Source organism: Metopolophium dirhodum, chromosome 1 (assembly GCF_019925205.1).
Source record: "Metopolophium dirhodum isolate CAU chromosome 1, ASM1992520v1, whole genome shotgun sequence".
In the NCBI taxonomy this organism is placed as follows: Eukaryota; Metazoa; Arthropoda; class Insecta; order Hemiptera; family Aphididae; genus Metopolophium; species Metopolophium dirhodum.
This window is the reverse complement of record NC_083560.1, coordinates 115648793-115668294: the sequence shown is the minus strand read 5'-3', so window position 1 is coordinate 115668294 and position 19502 is coordinate 115648793. Positions and strand designations below refer to the sequence as shown.

The 19502-nt window shown below is 29.3% G+C and overlaps 1 protein-coding gene across 1 annotated transcript in view; it reads left to right on the top strand.

Moving 5' to 3' along the window:
- The first annotated feature begins 855 nt into the window (after positions 1 to 855).
- The window catches only part of LOC132934328 (cytosolic carboxypeptidase 6-like), a 61369-nt gene continuing 42722 nt past the window's right edge, over positions 856 to 19502 (top strand). Inside the window, exons 1-5 of the mRNA XM_061000624.1 lie at positions 856 to 947; positions 2582 to 2698; positions 9900 to 10024; positions 10514 to 10608; positions 16747 to 16963. Of these exons, the coding sequence (XP_060856607.1) occupies positions 929 to 947; positions 2582 to 2698; positions 9900 to 10024; positions 10514 to 10608; positions 16747 to 16963 (573 nt within the window). The 5' untranslated portion in view covers positions 856 to 928. The remainder of the gene's footprint in view (positions 948 to 2581; positions 2699 to 9899; positions 10025 to 10513; positions 10609 to 16746; positions 16964 to 19502) is intronic.

Genomic DNA, 19502 nt, shown 5'->3' with positions numbered 1-19502 from the left:
AATTGAATCTTTATTCTTGCCTACGTTCTATTTATTTTGCAAAATATAAGCAATAATAACTTATGATAACTACAACGTTATGCACTTATACATTAGTATATACAGCCTGTAACTCGTGAGTTATAATAGGTAAGTTGTAACTCGTAATAGGTACCTGCAGTTACCTATACTGATCTTGTACTCAATTTTTACACATTAAAATCCGCCAAAAAAATATTCTTTTCAGATAAAATATAAAACCCGAAAATCGTCATATCGGCATTTAAAAAGTAAAAAAATTTATAACGATGAAAAAATAATATTTACATAAGAACATTGAGTATAATAATTCGAGTGTTATTGTAATATAATAGTGCGTATAAACAATATATACTCAATGCTATAATAGGTTGGTGCCATTTTTTTTTCCAAAATTTCTGTTTAGAGATAAAAAGAAATTGCTTTGTATGTTTAATATTATAATTAATAACCTCTATTAAAAAAAAAAATATGGAAACAAACTACATTACGCGGTAGGTATATAGATTTTCAGTATAACCCTCGTCCTATTGTGCTTCTTTTTACGACCACTATACTATAATAATACACAAACCTAATACTTTACGTGCTGCGTATAGGCATATAAGTCATAAGCATAACCAATAAGCCCTGTCCTCGAATAGACCCTATAGTAAAGTACAATAAAAATACATATAATATTATACAATAATATTATAATACAGTACGCATCCTTTGCGCAGGTGAATGTTCGTCAGGCGACGGGTAACATGACAACAAACACGCGCTAGGTACGACGAGTGGCGTCTTATGCATTTATTATTTCTTTCAATCCTTTTCGTAAATAATTTCTAACAACGTTCGTTTTAGTCGTTTGTACGCGTCTGGACTTTATAGTTACGCGCCGGTGACCTGTCTGCAAACACCCGAAATGGCGGATTACGAGTCTGGTAATGATACACAACGACTATTATACACTATTTTATTTTTATTACATTATAATATTATTATGCACTACATAGGCTAATGTATCACTCACCGCACTCCCCGAAATATTATTAAACAGTATTGTTATTATTATTATTATTATTATTATTATTATTATTATTACTATTATCGTAGTTATAGTGAAGGCACTCACTATAAATAGAATAATTACTATAAGAAAAGAAACACGTGGACTCTCTTCTGCTGTATAGTAGATTCCAATTATTATACACCTCGTGAATCGCGAGTCGTCGTTGAGTATGGTCACTGTAATAATAATTAATAATTTCATTTTTCCTACCCACTCATATATTTTTATAAAACTTCTAAACAACACTAATAAAACAAACATTCAATTCGAACACACACATAAACGCAGTGTCATCACTCGCAGCTTTACTCTAAATACCTATAATGATATAATATTATAATTCTAAATTAAAAACAATCATGATAACGATATACGCTACTGCCTACGTATAATGATATTATATATTTTTTATATGAGCTATAGCTAACTAATATTTTAAGAAAGAAAGTATAATATAATAATTTACAGTTACACCAAATAATACAATGTAAAATAATCTATAAAATTAATGTAAAACATCAAAATGCTAAAAAATAATTTAATTAAATTCACTTTTTAAAGTATTTGTATTTGCATTTAAATAATTTTTTTACTGAGTATTCAAATACGTATTTTAAATACTTTTCAAATAAGAATATGTACTTGAATACTTTTTAAAAGTATCTTTTACAAGACAGACGCGTTTAAATTGTATAATACGCATCAGAGATTTCTTTAACACTATTCGATCATTTTTAGCGAACTGCCGATGGTACTCAGCAGTTTTTTTTTACTGTTTTCCAATCACAGTAGAATAGGAACGTACAAAAACATCAAAGTATAATACCAGATAACGCTAGCTGGTCATCAGTTTCCGACATAGGATTTAAAGACTTTTCAAATATTTTCAAACACGCCATGAGCCCAAAAATTGGCAAAAAAAAGTAAAATAATTCATCGTTAATTCAGAATTTATTATTTTAAAAAATGGATAAGTCAGCTTACTATTAAGTAGGTTTCGAGTGTACTACGTCATTGAACTTGTCATTATAATGCATGTGTGAAACTTGAATTGGTACAGAGTATTTCTAAAGATATTTTTAATTAATTAAGCTAAATATTCCCGTTCCATAATTTCGTAATTTGTTTTTCCCAATTAATTGAAGGTACCTGCACGTTTTATTATCATAAACAGACTTAATCCTAAAATGTTTTGTTTTTTATCTAACATTTTTGTCAAAACCAAAATATTATATTTAAAAACTCATTAATAATGTTAAAGAAAAATCATTGATAACCCTTCACAAAATATAATGTATTTGAATAAAGAATTAAAATATTAATGTGCATCCGTCGGCTCTATTGAATTGTATGATAATATTATACAAATGATGTCGGTAATTGCGGGTAACATAGTATTAAGAAAACTCATTTTATTGTCGTAGATTATCTTCCACTCTTCTATATAGGAACCTATGTTTATTTGTTTATATTTAAGTTGTGTTTTAATCGTGTTAATTATAATAGACAGTGACGAAGGTGAAGCCGGACTAGGAAATGTTACAAGAGTAATCATGAGGCCGGTTGGTCATAGCGGCAAAGCAAAAAAAGGCCACTTGTGTTTCGATGCTTCGTTTGAAACCGGTAAATAATATAATAATTTAATAACAATATTACATTTAAGCTAAATAATATGATAACAAAGTATAAGAAAACACAATTAAACAAATGCTGAAATGCTTGTTTACCTCAACGTAAGTCTACGTCAAATCCGAATAAGAAACAGTCAACCCGATTCGGCCATACGCAAAGCTGCGGTTCCTCTAAATATATTACCAACTAAAATTGTACAATTATGATTATTGTAGGTTGATATAATATTATAATTAGAGCTGGGTAGATAACACTTTTATCCGATATCCGATATTCCTATTTATATTGCCGAAAAAAAACCGATAACCGATCCGATATTTTATTTCTATTAACCAATATAAAAAAAAACTTGAAAACCAGATATATTTTTCAAAAACCGATAGGATTGACCAAAGATTGAACATTTAAAACAAGGTTACACGTAAGTAGGTTATTCTGTAACCAAAAAATGTAAAAAATATAAAAACACAATTTTTTTATTGTTATTTTTTTTCAAATTTGGACAAAATTAGATATTTAGATTTAACCAGTTATATTTATGATTGGGTGGCCTTAAGTTAGGAAAAATCACAACATGTTTTAGCATGTGATTATGTGAATATCACCAAGTGCGAAGTTGCGGTTATAAACTAAAATATAGGTACAAGCGACAGGCACATAAAAGTATAGCACATGTTTAGTTATAGTTTACATTATAAAGTAATTTTTATTACATATTATTATTTATTTATTACACATAGTTTACATTCTAAAGTCGATAAAATAGTAGTACTGTAATCTGTAGTAGACTAATATAGGTATAGCTAATAGCAATATGGGATAAAACCATTAACCGTACAACCGTATAATCTCGCCAGTCGTTGATGGAAATAGGAAATATTATTTAAAATGTAAAATAGGCAACGAAAATAAGTGTCAAAGTTGCCTTACTGAAATTCATGGCTGCCAAGTTAACTTTTTTTGAAACTCATTAAGTCATTAAGTCGTTAAGTTAATATATAAAAAACAGATAAGTGGATGTCGCTCTGCTGTACGGTAGCCGGTAGGTTTCAAGATTAAATTGATTGCAGTTTAAATTATATACATAACAATTACTTGAGAATTGAGATATATTCTAACTAACAAATTTACAATGGTAATTTTATATAAATTAATTAAAATATTTAAAAATGTATAAGCTAAATTGTGTTTACAAAAAAAAATTATATATATTATATAAAGGGCAGCTGGCCGTTAGTATATACTGAGGGTCTCTAAAATTATGATTTTACCAGGCTGTTTTTTTCTCCCGGTCCGCCACTGAACAATACGGTTTCCGGTTAAGTTGAATTATTATTATTTGTTTATTATCATATTTGTATAAAATAATATACTTTAGAAATTTCAAGTACCCACAAATAAATTTTAAATAGCACAAAACTAAAATCGTTCTTCTGCGTTTAAATATCTAATTTTATCCAAATTTTAACAAAACATAACAATAAAAAAATTGTGTTTTATATTGTTTTAGTTTTTTTGGTTATAGAGAATACCAAACCTACTTTCATGTAACTTGTTTTAAATGTTCAATCCTTAGCTATAAAATTTCAATATTTTATACATTTTTAACTACATGTACAATCATTTTCAACTTTTAAATTACATTTTGTCAAAATTCGAACTTTAAATGCTTATTAAAAAAATTGTGCCTATGTATGCATATCATGTGTGCTCATCGATTTTTGATATTTTATTGTAATTTAAAAACAAATAATTATAGACACATGCAATTTTCACCAAATGTTTATACTAGCATTTTCTACATGTGGTAAAAATGTTTAAATATTTTGACTTTTTTGAGTTATTTATGACCATGAGTAATTTTTGAATTTTGTAAATTATTGTCGATAAAAAAGTATATATGTATATATTTAATATATTTAAGACTTTTATTATTTTTTAATAAAGGTACTACTTATTATTGACGAATTATATTAAATACAAATTGTCTTAACAAATATTGATAGGTATTCAAACACTGGTTTTGAAGTGTTCAATAACTAGCATGCTGTGTTCGATCAGTAGGATTTCACTTTTTTTAATTAACTCTTATGTTTAATATTATTTATATTAGTTTAAAAATAAATAGTTGTACCTATCTTCAAATCTTAACTGTGTAAATATGATACTGAAAACCAATTTATGATTACATTTTGATCGCAAACAAATTCTTGAGGTGCTAGTTTTTCAAATTTTCCGCAATTCTATAAAATTTGAAAATTTAATTTAATATTTTAGTTTCCACCTTAATTATAACACTTTTTCACTAATCTAATACCTGATACCTATTTAGAGGGGGGGAGGCTAATAGGGTGTATTATATAGAAGAAAACTTCCTGCAGGCGCATCGAACTCAGATTTTTTATTTTATTTTAAATAATGGTATAATATAATTTATAAAAAAACGCTTAAAATTGTATTAGTTTTGAAGACATATTATAAAGTCTGAGATTAAAATAGCGAAAACGGAGTTTGAGGTAGCCTGTAGAATATTACCCTCTATAATTTAAAAAAAATATATCAAATTTGGTTGATTCTACAGACCAGGATCATTATTCCCGTAGACTGTAGACTGTACAAAATTACATTTGCACCTTAACTGTTCAATCACTGGTCAGTAAGTTCACCCCAGCTCTCCACCTGGAGGGAACAGCGATGCACAATTTGAATACCTCTGTGTCCTAACCCATTAAATGTTTAATAAGTGGTTAACACATCAACTGTGCATGAATTGTACGAACGATTTTCGAGAAACAGACATAACAGTAGATACTTTAAATATTTTTATCCATCCATTTGTGGTTTGTATGCGGAAATTATTCGATTTACTTCGTCGCGCATAAACGTCGGCCGCTTCCGCAAAATCCCTGTCGTGATTTATTTAAAGATAAATTAATTAAGTGTTATAATTTGTAATTACTATGGAGTATATTTATATATACTTGAAAAAAACCTTTTTAAATCCTTTTAAGATAAACATTTAAAAAGACATAAATATCCACTAAAACGGACACTTAAATTACAAAAATAGCCCTGGAAGAATTTGTAATGCGCATTTACAAGATAATATAATATTGCGCTGTTTTGCGATCTATGTGCCACAAACAAATAAAATATCAGAATCGAATATTAAACTTCGAGGGAACGATGTTTGGTATTACCTGTTTATGTCTTCAATAATATTTATTTTTTTTATACATTACCTATGCAAATAATTCACGATTATAATATACTAATTTATATGGTATACTGTAAAATTGTTAATTTTCTTTTACTTCTAGTCATCTAAATTGTTGAACTCTAAAATGTTTTAATTTTCATCATACATACGTCATATTGATTATTATCAGAAATAAAATAATAAGTTTATTTTTATACATTTTCGAGACGTGGGCTAATTGGCACTCTAAAGGTGTATTATTATGTAACAAGTTACAAAGATCAGCTTAGTGACTTGAAAATTTTAATTAAAGGGAGGGGGGGGGTATCATTGGAATCATTACAGTGTCCTAAATTACAATTTCGAATAAATGGCAACCCTAGAATTCTGACTTCTAAGTACAAATTTAAAATAGAAGAATATCCGTTAATATTATATCATAACATAATATTATGAAACGCAATACGCACTGTTATTCACACAGTATACTAAACGACAAAAGAAACAATAACAGAAGCAAAAATGTTATAATACATTAATTTAACTGTTTTTAACAGTAAAACGTTTTTTAATTATTATTTAAACATTTTAATATCGATTTGTTTTTGACATATTGTAATAAATATATATTTTTTGTTATTGTGTTTTAATTTTTTAATTTTTACTATTGGTACCTTCTAAAATTTGTATTGATATAATGTTTTTTTATGTCCAATTGTCCCAACGTCAAAACAACTAAGTTTAATAATTGTAGGTACTGAAAATGATGAAAATGGTGAAACGGATGTTGTTAAATATGTTCCCCGTTTGTAATGAGCACACAATTTTTTTTACTGTAAACCATAATATTGTGCACCATGTGCCCATCGTTTAATGTGAACTAATCGTAAATAAGAAATATAAATATTCAACCAATAAACAACGCGACATTAATAAATTATATGGTATCGTGTGTAATACAGGTTAGGTTAGCTAGCTGTTTAACAATACCAGCAATACCGTAATTATTTCAAGTTTAACGAACGGCATATTATTATACAAAACCGTCAAATATCTGTTAGGGGAAATATGAATTATATTACACATATGAATACACAATCGATAAAATGGTCTGAAGTCTAATTATATTCTTGCAAAATGTACAACGAGCTATTATAAGCATAGTAGGCAGGTACACCATACAGAGTGAATACAGCGAACACAAAATTTACACATCTCGTAATTTCAAAAAGTCTACTTACGCGTTTTAATATTTGTTTTGTGAACAAATAAGCAGGACAATAAAATCAAAACAATATAGTAACATTCCTATGATATACTATAAAATTGTTTACTTTCTTTTACTTAGTTTCTATTTTTCTACATATTGTTGTCTTTAGTCTACTAAAACTTACTGACTATAAGACTTAATGCTAAATTCAGTTACGTATTACATCAATGTTTGCTTAACCTAGTTAATAGTTTGATTCTATAATAATGTTTATGTATTGCAACAGGTAACAACATATACAATAATATGTACCCAGACTTCGTGTATACATTATTATATATATTATGTATATATTAATCTTTACATAAATAATGTTATGCTTGATACAACAATACATTTAATATATACATTTAATAATATATGCTACCTAATTGTTGTCTTTACTGTCTTGGCAAACGCATTATGAACAAGCAAACGAGTTATTACAATTAGCTATTGATATTCAATAACGCATATATTGTATACCATTTTAGAATAATATAAATTAAATGATTACTACACAGTAGCAACAGATTTGTTTCGTAGGTTTTCTTATTTTAGTTAATGTGTAGGAATTCTAGTAAACACATTAATTTATTCGTTTTGCACAGACAAAATCCCTACTAAAAGTTTTTTGGATATACCTATGTATAATATTGTCTCATGATTAAGTACAAGGGATACTGTAGGAATTCGGGTACAATTTTGGTGCGTTGAAATGTTGAATACTTCTCTTTGTAATACATGCCACTGGCAGGCCAAAAAGTTAATAAATAAATTATGAAATTATGAAACATGCACAATAACAACAATGCCAACTATTCCTATAGTCATCCTACATTTTTGCCTTAGTCTTTGATCGGAAAAATAGTAAATTGTTTTTAATTAAATAAATATTTTTTACTAGTCCAATCTATAGTAAAATTGTTAGTTGTTAGTATTTTTTTTTTAATCTCGTCTCACCAACTTATCTTTAGTCAGATATATAATATGTGAATACGAAATATGTTTTGTAAATGTGTTCACTATTGTACCTAATAATCGTTATTCTCTCGTAATTAACGGACGACAAGAAACAACTGTTTTAATTAAAGTATATACACTTAGGCACGATAGAGTGGGGTAACTCTTTGAGAAGCTAAGCTTACCCAAACATTTTTCATAGCACCCCAAATATATGGAAATAAGTCAGGAAAAATGCTTTCTTCAATGAGGAAAAATATTTAAATAGTATGCTGCAATTCCGCTCAAATTTGAGTTAAATTAAAAAAGTAATTTTTAATTTTAAAATTCTCATAATTTGCTTCAAAATTAAAATATAAAAAACCTAAGAACATGCCCTGGATAATATTCTTATCTTAAAGTTTGATGATAGGAAAATGTCGATTAATTTAGAATATTAGATATTAAATATGGCAGAATAAAATGGATTTTTCTTAACGTAAAATTTGCCACGTTTTGGGTTAGTACGATAGGTACAACACATGTAGGTGAAACATCCTCAATACAAATTTGGGCTTTACGATAGTTAATAAACCTCGCCTTGTTTTTTTTATACAAAGTTGATAGTCAAGAAACATACTACTATGGGTTTTTTTGCCTTTTCAAAAAGACAAATTGAAAAGGCACATATTTTTCATAAAAAAATGTTAAAAATGTTTAGACAAAACGTCTAATAGAGGTAACATGTGTGTGCGGTGTAGAATGATAACATCACCAGATGCACACTGTTGTTCTTTAACATAATATTTAATACTAAAATAATAAATAATAATTTAAGTAGTAGGTCCTCATTGTTTTTTTTTTTTTAACACATTAAATTATAAGAAAATATAAGACACAATACAAAATGTGAACCTACGAAAAATAAATATATAAAGCGTTACCATAAAGCTTACATTCAAAAAAGTAATCTTGCTACAAAGTTACAAATAACGTAGCTACTATATTACAAGTTGCAATAGTTACATGAAAGGACGCGGCACGTTTGGCCCAAAATCAACCTTTCTTGTTTCATCAAAATACCCGTTTAGACTAAAGCCATTTTAGACGTTTTAGGTAATTTAATATATAATTATTTTTTAGTAAAATTGTTGTTAAGTCATCGCAAAAGTTTTAAAAAAATGCATATTATATAATACATTATAACAGTTATAATAGAAATTATAAATTATAATTGTCTACTAAAAACTACTAAAGAAAAATAATCACACAATATTTAAAATAATATTTTATATAAAATATTTGATGATTTATTATATTGTGTAGTGATATTTTTAATAATTTTTAGTAGACAATAATAATTTTTAATTTCTATTATAACTGTAATAATGTATATTATGATTGAATAGGTGGGTATGCATATATACATATATGCATCTTTTAAAAACTTTTGGAATGACTACAAAAATGTTAGCAAAATATAATGATAATTTATATTATTTAAAAACAATGGTCAACTTAATTTTAAAAAGACTATAATGGCTTTGGTCGAAACAAGAAAGGTTGATTTTGGATGAAACTGGTCCCACCCTCATGAAAAGTAATTTTGTCACAGTAACTATTGTAATTTGAGTTATGCGCCAATTTCAAACACTGCGAGGTTGGACTATCATTGTCTTGTTGACCTGCCCATATTTTGAGAAGCTCACCGAAAATTTCTCGGTAGCTTACTGGGCTAATCCAGCCTACTCATCCGTCGTAATATTGCATTTGGATATAATATTGCCTTACGTATGTTGCAGGAAATTTGGGGAGGATTGATTTGGTGTGTGAATACGAATACGATCTGTTCATACGACCGGACACCTGCAACCCACGACATAGACTGTGGTTCAATTTCGTCGTGGAAAACACGAGACAAGATCAAGTGCGTAATCCTCAGAAGCGGTTTAACCCCCTAGATATAGAATTATATTACATTGGACAATAAATCATGGACATATTATGTTCTTCAAAGAGGCAACTTGGCTAAGAACGAGTACCTATGCTGCAGTAGACTGTTTCTCAAATGAGGCTGTTCTCAATATTTGCTGATATTTTAACAATTAATTAAAAAAATATAGAGTGTTGGAATTATACAATTTAAAAGACAGAAAATTTTTATCAAACTAAAAATGTAATTTGTTAATTAATATAGCATGTTTATACGCATGTAAATAATATGCATATTTATTATAAGCCACTTACAAAATATATTAAGTTAGTAGAGGGACGTAGGGGACATCTCCACACACATTAATAAAGTAAAAATATGAGTGCAAACCGCTACTACCCCTGAAAAATAATTGGTTCCAGTTGCGCCCATGGCTACATTCCATTGGAAATCAATTGATTTAACGTTCGTGTACGGTTTCAGAACGTTATATTCAACATCGTCAACATCAGCAATAAAAACAACCTTTTCAAAAACGGGATGACTCCCATAGTGAGGAGTACGAGCCGAAACACGTGGTATGTACCAACATGTACGACAAGCGTCCGCACTCGGAGGGTGAGCACGTTTTATCTACGATCGACTATATTGACAGAGTGATTCACCAAGCTCACCCTCATTTTTTCCTTCAATACTAAATGTATTTAAATTCTAATTTTTGTAAATGTATAATGTATAAGCACATATAAGGACCATTATTTTCAAATACTTACTCGGATTTGTATACAATTTATGGAGTGTCTTGCAGTGATACAGATTTCTTTTTTTCAAATGTGAACCGCTCTTTTTGTGGGCAACTAATAAGGATATAATTTTTTTTAATTTTCACGTGCCTACTCAAATTATAAATCTAATTTCTAATGATTGTTTTTTGAGTTATTAAGCTTTAAGTATTAATGGTGATAGTCCATGATAATAGGTTTAGGAGATATTGGAGCTATCGTGGTAATCTGATAATTATACTTATTTTAATGGGCTTTAATAGATTCATTAATACATGTAAAACTTGTTTTGAGTATAATCAGTACTAAGCCAACTACCTACTACATAATATTATAATGTTTTATATTTTATTTAAAAAATAAGCTTGTTTTGCTTCGGGATAAATTGTATAAAAAAATCTAAGTATGAATTTGAGAATACGATGCTTAACTTAATTTGAGTGTACAAAAATTTCCAAAAATTTAAATTTGAATAAATTAATTAGAAAAGTGGGGCGTGAGGTTACTCTGTGAATGATCTTGTAGATCGATCGTGCGAGTATTATTTAGTAATAATATTAGATATCAATAGTGTAATCACGGTTAAATAACGCGGCACACTGCCTCAAAATCGTAACAAAGTCGCGATGTAATGAAATAATGGATCGACGACGATGCCGCCCACGCGAATTGCGTTCAGTGCAGTAGGGCACAAAACGTCGATACATGTCATTATTTTCACTGTTTTTGTCGTTATGCATACTATATTTGTATATACTAAGATATTATGATATGCATACACCGTCACATATACAGGTCTTCGGTACAGTTGTATTTTGTTATTCACCGATGTCTATAAATATGCGCATCGGTTGATCGCAGAGGCATTTTAAAGTTTAAATTGTTATATACCTAGGTAATATCTAGTTTATTAAAATAACAATTTATTTATCTCATGTTTTAGAAAAATTACATTTTATTAGTAGCAACAAGTAAAAAAATATGGGCCCCTGCTCAGAGGCAGAACTTTTAGGGCCCTAATAATTCAAAACTTCAGGAGGTGCCCGAGTACACCCAACCAACCCCCCCCCCCCCTGAGTGCATCAATAATTGATCGTGGTAGTTGAATCGCCTTTATCTGAGAGACGAGACCATTATATAAATACCGACACCAAAACGTATCTGTACATTCAACTGATCCGGTGTTCCTAATTTAGCCTATATTTTTTTTTTATTATAAATCAATATAGAACGGATAGATAGTGATAGTGTACCTACTACCTACCAGTAACAGATCAGAGCGACATTCATCACATCGCATTCATTCACGCAATACATTTAAAAAATATTATATAACTACATAAGTATCATAATCCATCACTTGTGCATATTGTTAAGTTGCCATTTAAAGATGGTGTAATCTATAGTATATATTAAGAACATCACTTAAATTTTATATACACTTTATCTATTAAAAATGCCTAAGCATTATTTTGATTTAAATTCTTGTATTCAAAAAAAATATGGAAATATGAATGAGAGTTGTCAGCTCTAGGGAGGGGGTCATTGACCTCTTGGTCCCATTGTTGCACCCATACCATGTACGTGTTTAATAATATATAATATTATATTATACATAGGTAAACCGACACTCTGTCTAAATGTAACGATAAATTGTGTAAAGGAATCATTTGAATCAAGTTCTTTTCGTAAGGAAGGTATTATATTGTGATTTGTACATTTGGGAAAGATTCCAATTCACTATCGCCAAAGTTATTGCCATCGCACATTTTTTTTTTTACTGTGCTGCCTTATTTTAACTTTAAAGTAGATGTGTAGTGTAATTTAAAATTGCATGAATGTGAGCAAATCGAAATTTTGATTCAAATGTATTATAATGTATACATTTGTATCAGATTTGGTATTAAAAAACTATTTTTACTCGGAAATTTTTGTAGTTTTGATAAATATTTTTTTATTTATTTTTGGATAACAAAAAAAAAACCCAAATTGATTTTGTTGAAAACAGGGTTTTTGCAAAATTTCCGGTTTCTCTAATTTGTATCAACTTTTTCGAATTTGTAAACTTAAATACTTCCAAAAATGTCTGTCGCAATGTTCATATATATCCTACATTCACTTCATGAAACGAAAAAAAGTGTGATTACAGAGTGATTCACAAAGCATGCTCACCCCCCATTTTTCCTTTAATAACGAAATTATTCAAATTCTAATTTTTAGAACTTTTAATAAATTATAACATCTCCACGGGACATCCTTTCAGTAACTAAAAAAATCTCAAGAATCATTTAATATAGTCTTTAAGTATAAAATTCAAAATTACACAAGTCAGATTTTGAATTACTGCATTATTGATGAAAAAGGGAATTGGCATGCTTGGCGAATCACCCTGTATAGTGGTCTCGTACAAATATTTAGTGTTACCCAATACCGTAGCTGTATTATTGGAACGCTGTATAATATAATGCACGTACGCCGTTTGCAATATAATTTAGTTGTCTTGGATTGTAATTTTAGTTTCTAATTTAATTTATTTCCACCCTACGAGACACGATTAAATCAACAATTGTTGTATACACGTTATAATAATAATAAACGGAATAAACGTCGTGTGCGACGACCGTGGCCGGTTGTGAAGGTTGGGGAGGGGGAGGGGGTTCGACTATATCTGAAATCCCGTCCGTTTATATATAATATTATTATGATAATACCCTCAGTTTTTATTAGTTCAACGTTTTAGTCGAAAATTTATGAACATATTTATCCACGGTGGTACGATATTATTATATACCTAACATACAGGTATACGACTCGTACACGATATATTATTACATTATGTTTTGCGTACGATTTATACTGCAATTTTCCGCGTGGGCGTCGTACGTATATATATTCCAATTAGAATTTCACGTCCGTTTGTTCGATACTACGGCGCACTATTTTATAATATAATATTATAAAACTGTGTTTATCGCTTAACAGCCGTCGCAAAGCTTGCAGGTGGGATTACGGGGCGGTGATGGCGGTAAGTTCTAATCATTTTTTTAGTGACGCGCGCTGCGGTTTAACCTCGCGGGCGAATAATATGATATTATTATGCTTATTATTGTTATTATTACTAATTTGTATTATTATTATTATTATTATTATTATTATTACTATTATCATTATTATTATTATTATTATTATTATTATTATTATTATTATTATTATTATTATTATTATTATTATTATCATCATGACGTGGTACCGCCGTGCTTCGGGCTTAACCGCCATTGGCGTCACTGTTGCGTTACACGTAGATCTTTGAGTTTAACGAGCGAATGAGTCCTGTGTCAGTCGTGTAATGGCTGGGGGAACTGTAAGAGCTATGTTGTTGGGGGGAGGGGGGGGGAAGCTTCGTCCACCACGCTTCAATTATTCGCATCCCTGTGAATTATTAATTAACAAACCATATTATTATACATAGGTATAATAGGTATATGCACATATTATACTATAATATTATATAGTTTAATTATAAATTAAACTGATAATGCGGCTTCCAATTTAATATAATAATAATACTACTTACTTATACAGTCATACGAGTTGATATACAGTGTGCTGAATTAGAAGGTGCATGTTTTATACATATTATTATACAACCAAGTATCAATGTATCATAGACATTTTGGGCTTATATTTACTAATTAGTAATTGCCCATATCGTAGTCATCGTAGGTCGATAGTTTTTGTACGAATCGCCTGTATACGAGTTGCTTTCCGAGCTACCTAAAATAGCTAGCTATGGTAAAATAATATTAAATGTGTTTACGGAAAATTTAATAAAAACAAACAAATTATACATATAAGGTATTATTCAAAAACGATTGCAATTAAGGAATGAAATTATCGATAATTGCACTAGAATCTATAGTTAGTAGATCATAACGAAATTTATTTTTCATATATTAGCCAAAAATTGCATGGCAATTTTATGTTGTTATTATGCTCTTATATTGACTTTTTTAAAGTCATAAAAAGAATACAAAATGATTCAATTATACAGTTAACAGTGATTCTGACATCACACATTTGACACATGAGTTTATTGTTTGAGGTTTTGATTTTTTGATTCCAATAAACGATTGATTATCCAGTGATGACATAAGTCAGGGTAGTCCAACTTTTTGTAGTCAGCTGGCAGAAAGAAAATAAAATATTATTTAATTTAATTTTATAACAAACATCATAGTTCATAATTTATATTATTTCAGATGTCAACATCCTTTTTTCTCAACGAATACTGCAATGATTCAATAATCCGCTCACCAAACGATGCGTAATTGCTTACGCTTCTGACATCGCTCAATCACTTTGCGTTAAATTGCCTATTTCGTTGAAAATTACGTTTAAATGAAAAAAAATTCACCATTGGTCAACGTCTCTAGTCGATGCGCATCTTACAAACACATTTTTACTAATATATAACAATCGAAAACGACTACAGTGAAAATAATCCTTCTTCAAATTAATTTTCAGATATTCAATATTAAAATATAATAAACAAAAAAAAACGAAAAACCAGAAGTGAGAGATGACTGTATTTTGACTTCTAACATTATGTATACAAAGAAGTACTGTAAATTAAAAACTCTTTTTCTTTAGGGTTTTTTAACTTCAAACGTTGTATACACCAAGTTCTGTGCATACAAAAAATACATTTTATATATTTTTTATATTTTTATTAATTTTATCATTTATCACCCCTCTGTAATTGTACGCATTACTGCGCATGACCAACTGGTATTATATAATACACAAGTTGTCACATTACAGATTAGTATTAATTTATAATTATTATGTGTTAGATTTCTTAAATATTATATTTAAAATTTAGAATTTTAGTAACTATTATTCTGGTTATTAGCATTGTTTTTCAAAAGAAAATTGTTATCAATCGAACATCCTGTGGTGGTTAATCTAATGCACGATATTACTATTATTAGTCGCCACCTCAGTGACGCAGCCAGGGGAGATGTTTACACCCCCCCCCCCCCCCCCCCCATCACCCATTTAATAATCCTGGCTACTCCACTGCACCGCCGTATTGTTGTTTTGTTTCAATCACACTCATAAGCACTATACAATTATTAAATATATTATTTACTACATATTAAGCCTTATGAGGACGGCTAAAAAAAATGAATCAGGGGGGGGAGGTCGCATGTGGTCCATGGGATGAACCACCCCGACATAAGTAATCTAATATTCGAAACGCATTGTATTTATAAGCTAGCTGCAGACAACTATCTTTCAACGTGTTCATAATATAGTTATAGGTATAGTCTTATAAAGGTAGTCTTTTCGTTAAGTTATAACTGAATAATTGACTGCAGTCTTTTAGTAATATTATTATTTGTCGTAAAACATAATATTGTTATATTATATTTTTAAGTTAATGAATTAAATAATCTATAGTCGTATAACATTTATAGGTATACAGAGTTATTAAACAAATTTAAACCCCCTCCCCTCCTCCCTCTACACATACACACACACACACACTATAAAAACAACAGTGACATCATACAAATATATGGTCAAATGTTCTATAAACGTAATAAGAATGAAATAAATAATTTTCTAACCACCCCTTGTAAATAATACACGATTGCGCCCAATCTGTGGAATATATAATGTTATTAATTTAATAATTAGTTTATACAATTCTAAACTTCTAACCATTTACTATGAACGCGAGGAGTGTCTCTACTATAGGTATGGACTAGTTGCAGAATATATTATTTGAACAAATTCTAACCAAATCTACAAATTAAAAATTATGAATGTAAACGTACTTACGTTGGTACATATAATGCATACATATAGTAATATAGGCATTAGGCACGTATGAATTAACTGTCTTAAGATTTTTGTTGCTTATTTCAGGTCTCGCATACCGGTATACAGGGTGCACTACCACCGATCGTTGTACCATGACAACAAATATGTTCTCAGCATATTGTTTTCGTTCGACAAGGACGACGACAGCTATCAATTTTCGTACTCGTATCCGTATTCGTACACTCGGCAACAAAACTATTTGTCACTGATTGAAAAGAAGAAGCTGCCTTACTTCAAACGTGAACTACTTGGACAATCAATCGTAATACATTTTTAAAGTTTGATTTAAATTGTAAATATTACAATAGATATGTGGGTGGGTGTTTGTGTGTGTGTATAATCCAGTTATACATATTTTTATAAACAATAGTTGTAATCATTATTCTCCATGTCACATCACGTCTATCAGCGGAATATTATTATAAGCACGGGACTTAATCAAAATGTGGAAAATGCATTGAAAATTATATTAAAACGTGATATATTGTAATACACGTAGGTAGGTATACCTAGTTTATTAACTAAAAGCAATATTATTATGTTCAGTACTAGTTATTTGATATCGATAATGTCATTATTTTAGTCACTATGGTTGTATAATGTATAGCTAGTGCCTTAAACGCATAATTTTAAATGTAATATAATTATCCTATCTAAAAGGCAAGTTCGACTATTATATTATATGCAACTCCTCTTACACCGCTACAAATGTCAAAATTAATTTTAACCAAAAGTCGCAACATTTTTTTCAATACTTTGAAAATATATTTATTCAAAATTATACAAAATATTCCTACAAAAAAAAATATACCAAGCTTGAACTTAAACTATCTTATTTGCTGTTGGAATTATTCTTAATGATTAGTTTTTATTTGTTTATATTTGTTTTAATTTTATAGTAATAGTTGATACTTGATAGTTTCTAGTAAACTCGTATATTTATAAATTAGTTAATTTTCTAGTTGTATGTAATATGCAAATTCGAAGAACATAAAAATTTTTTTTTAAAAAAATCTTTATACTTACATTTTTTCCGACGCATTTGTTATTGTTATTATTATTATTATTACATCATACCCATGAACCATAAGAACTATAAACATTTATATATATATTTATTCTTCCATTGACTACCATTGTCAATACTAGTATTTTATAATCAATGGTCATACTTTCAAATTCAAAGCACACTAACGAAAAAACAAAGACATTGTCGACATTAAACAAATAGGAATTTGTTTTTAGAATACGTGTTCTAGAGACACTATAAACAGTTAATATAATTTAGAACGCATTTTTCAAATATCAAATTTGGCACGGTTTTAACAAAATGATCACACTGTGACGCGCTTGTATCATATTCTGCAATGCGCTATGCATGTGTACAACGGTATGAATATTTTGATGATGGTGCGCATTACAGTTATCGAACAGTAAAATAATACATTTACCGAATGAGTGGAAAATATTCATATTGCAGAATTCGATGCAAAATTACGGTATAAATAATCTATATGCACAGCCATTTCGACGGTGTTAGACGTAAAATTGCGCCGTCAACCGTAAAAAAATAATGCCACACAACACGTCAACGCGAGCGTAAAAATGTTCAATCGACCACGTATTAGGTATATGGTATTATATTATAGTGACTTTTGTATTCAATGTTCTGTACATTAGCCTTAAATGGTGTCGACAATGTATGTTTATTCCGCATTGGCGTAATCTGGGGAATGACAAAGGGGTGTCAAGAGGGACACAGTTATAGTGGTAGAAAAGTTATCGATTCCCCCCTACCCCTTGTCTTAAGCTCTAATTTATTGAATACATTACAAAATAATATTATTCTTTTAAATCTTTACGCTTGGATACTGTTTTGTGTGAGTTTTATGTCCGTCTCGCGAAAAGTTAGCGCTCAACGGCGATATGGGCTGAAGTGCCCAAATATTGACGGAATCAGGGGTTCTCCGTAATGTACGTATGTATTATTGTTATCAGCTGTTGAGTAAAGACTGTACGTAACTTTAAAAAAGTACGCCAATTATTTTTATAACCTCTAATGGAAATTTGCCACTTGTAGCGCTCACTTTTCTTAAGTCCGACTATAATTACTAATTTTCCATTGAACTATGTATACCTATTGTAAAAGCATTTGAAGGTTTGCTAATTTTAATATGGATATAGTAGGTACTAACTTATATATTTTCACTAATATTACAAGTCTACAAAACTTCATGGACTGCTTTATAACGTTTACGTCATGCGCATAAATATAGATTTTTTATTGGAAATGTATTGTATGTATTTATTTGAGGAGATGACAGGTGTCACTTCTTTCACCATTATGATGACATATTTTTAGATGTAATAGATAATAAATATTTATCACACTTCCCTCACCCTGGATAAAAAAAAAAACTGTGTGGGTCAAAGGACCCCTGGAAGAAACTATGCTTCCAAAGAGGAGACTGTACGGCATAATGTGTACTTATTTTTAACAAAATATCACCACATTTTTTATATTTTCACTCAGGAGAGGGAGAGTGGGGCATATTTGAATGAAAATTACATATTTATTTTTAAATTAATTTGAACTATAATGATCCTGTTAGATTCTCATATTATTTTAACATCATATACTGCAATTGTTTAAACTCCATATTATTAAATAATAATTGATTAAAAAGTGTTAAACACAAGAAACTTTTTATTCATTTGTGCCTCATAGTAGGAGTACTTTTGAATCCACGTGGGGCACGTTGAATGAGTCTTTATATTAAAAAAAACTAACACACATACAA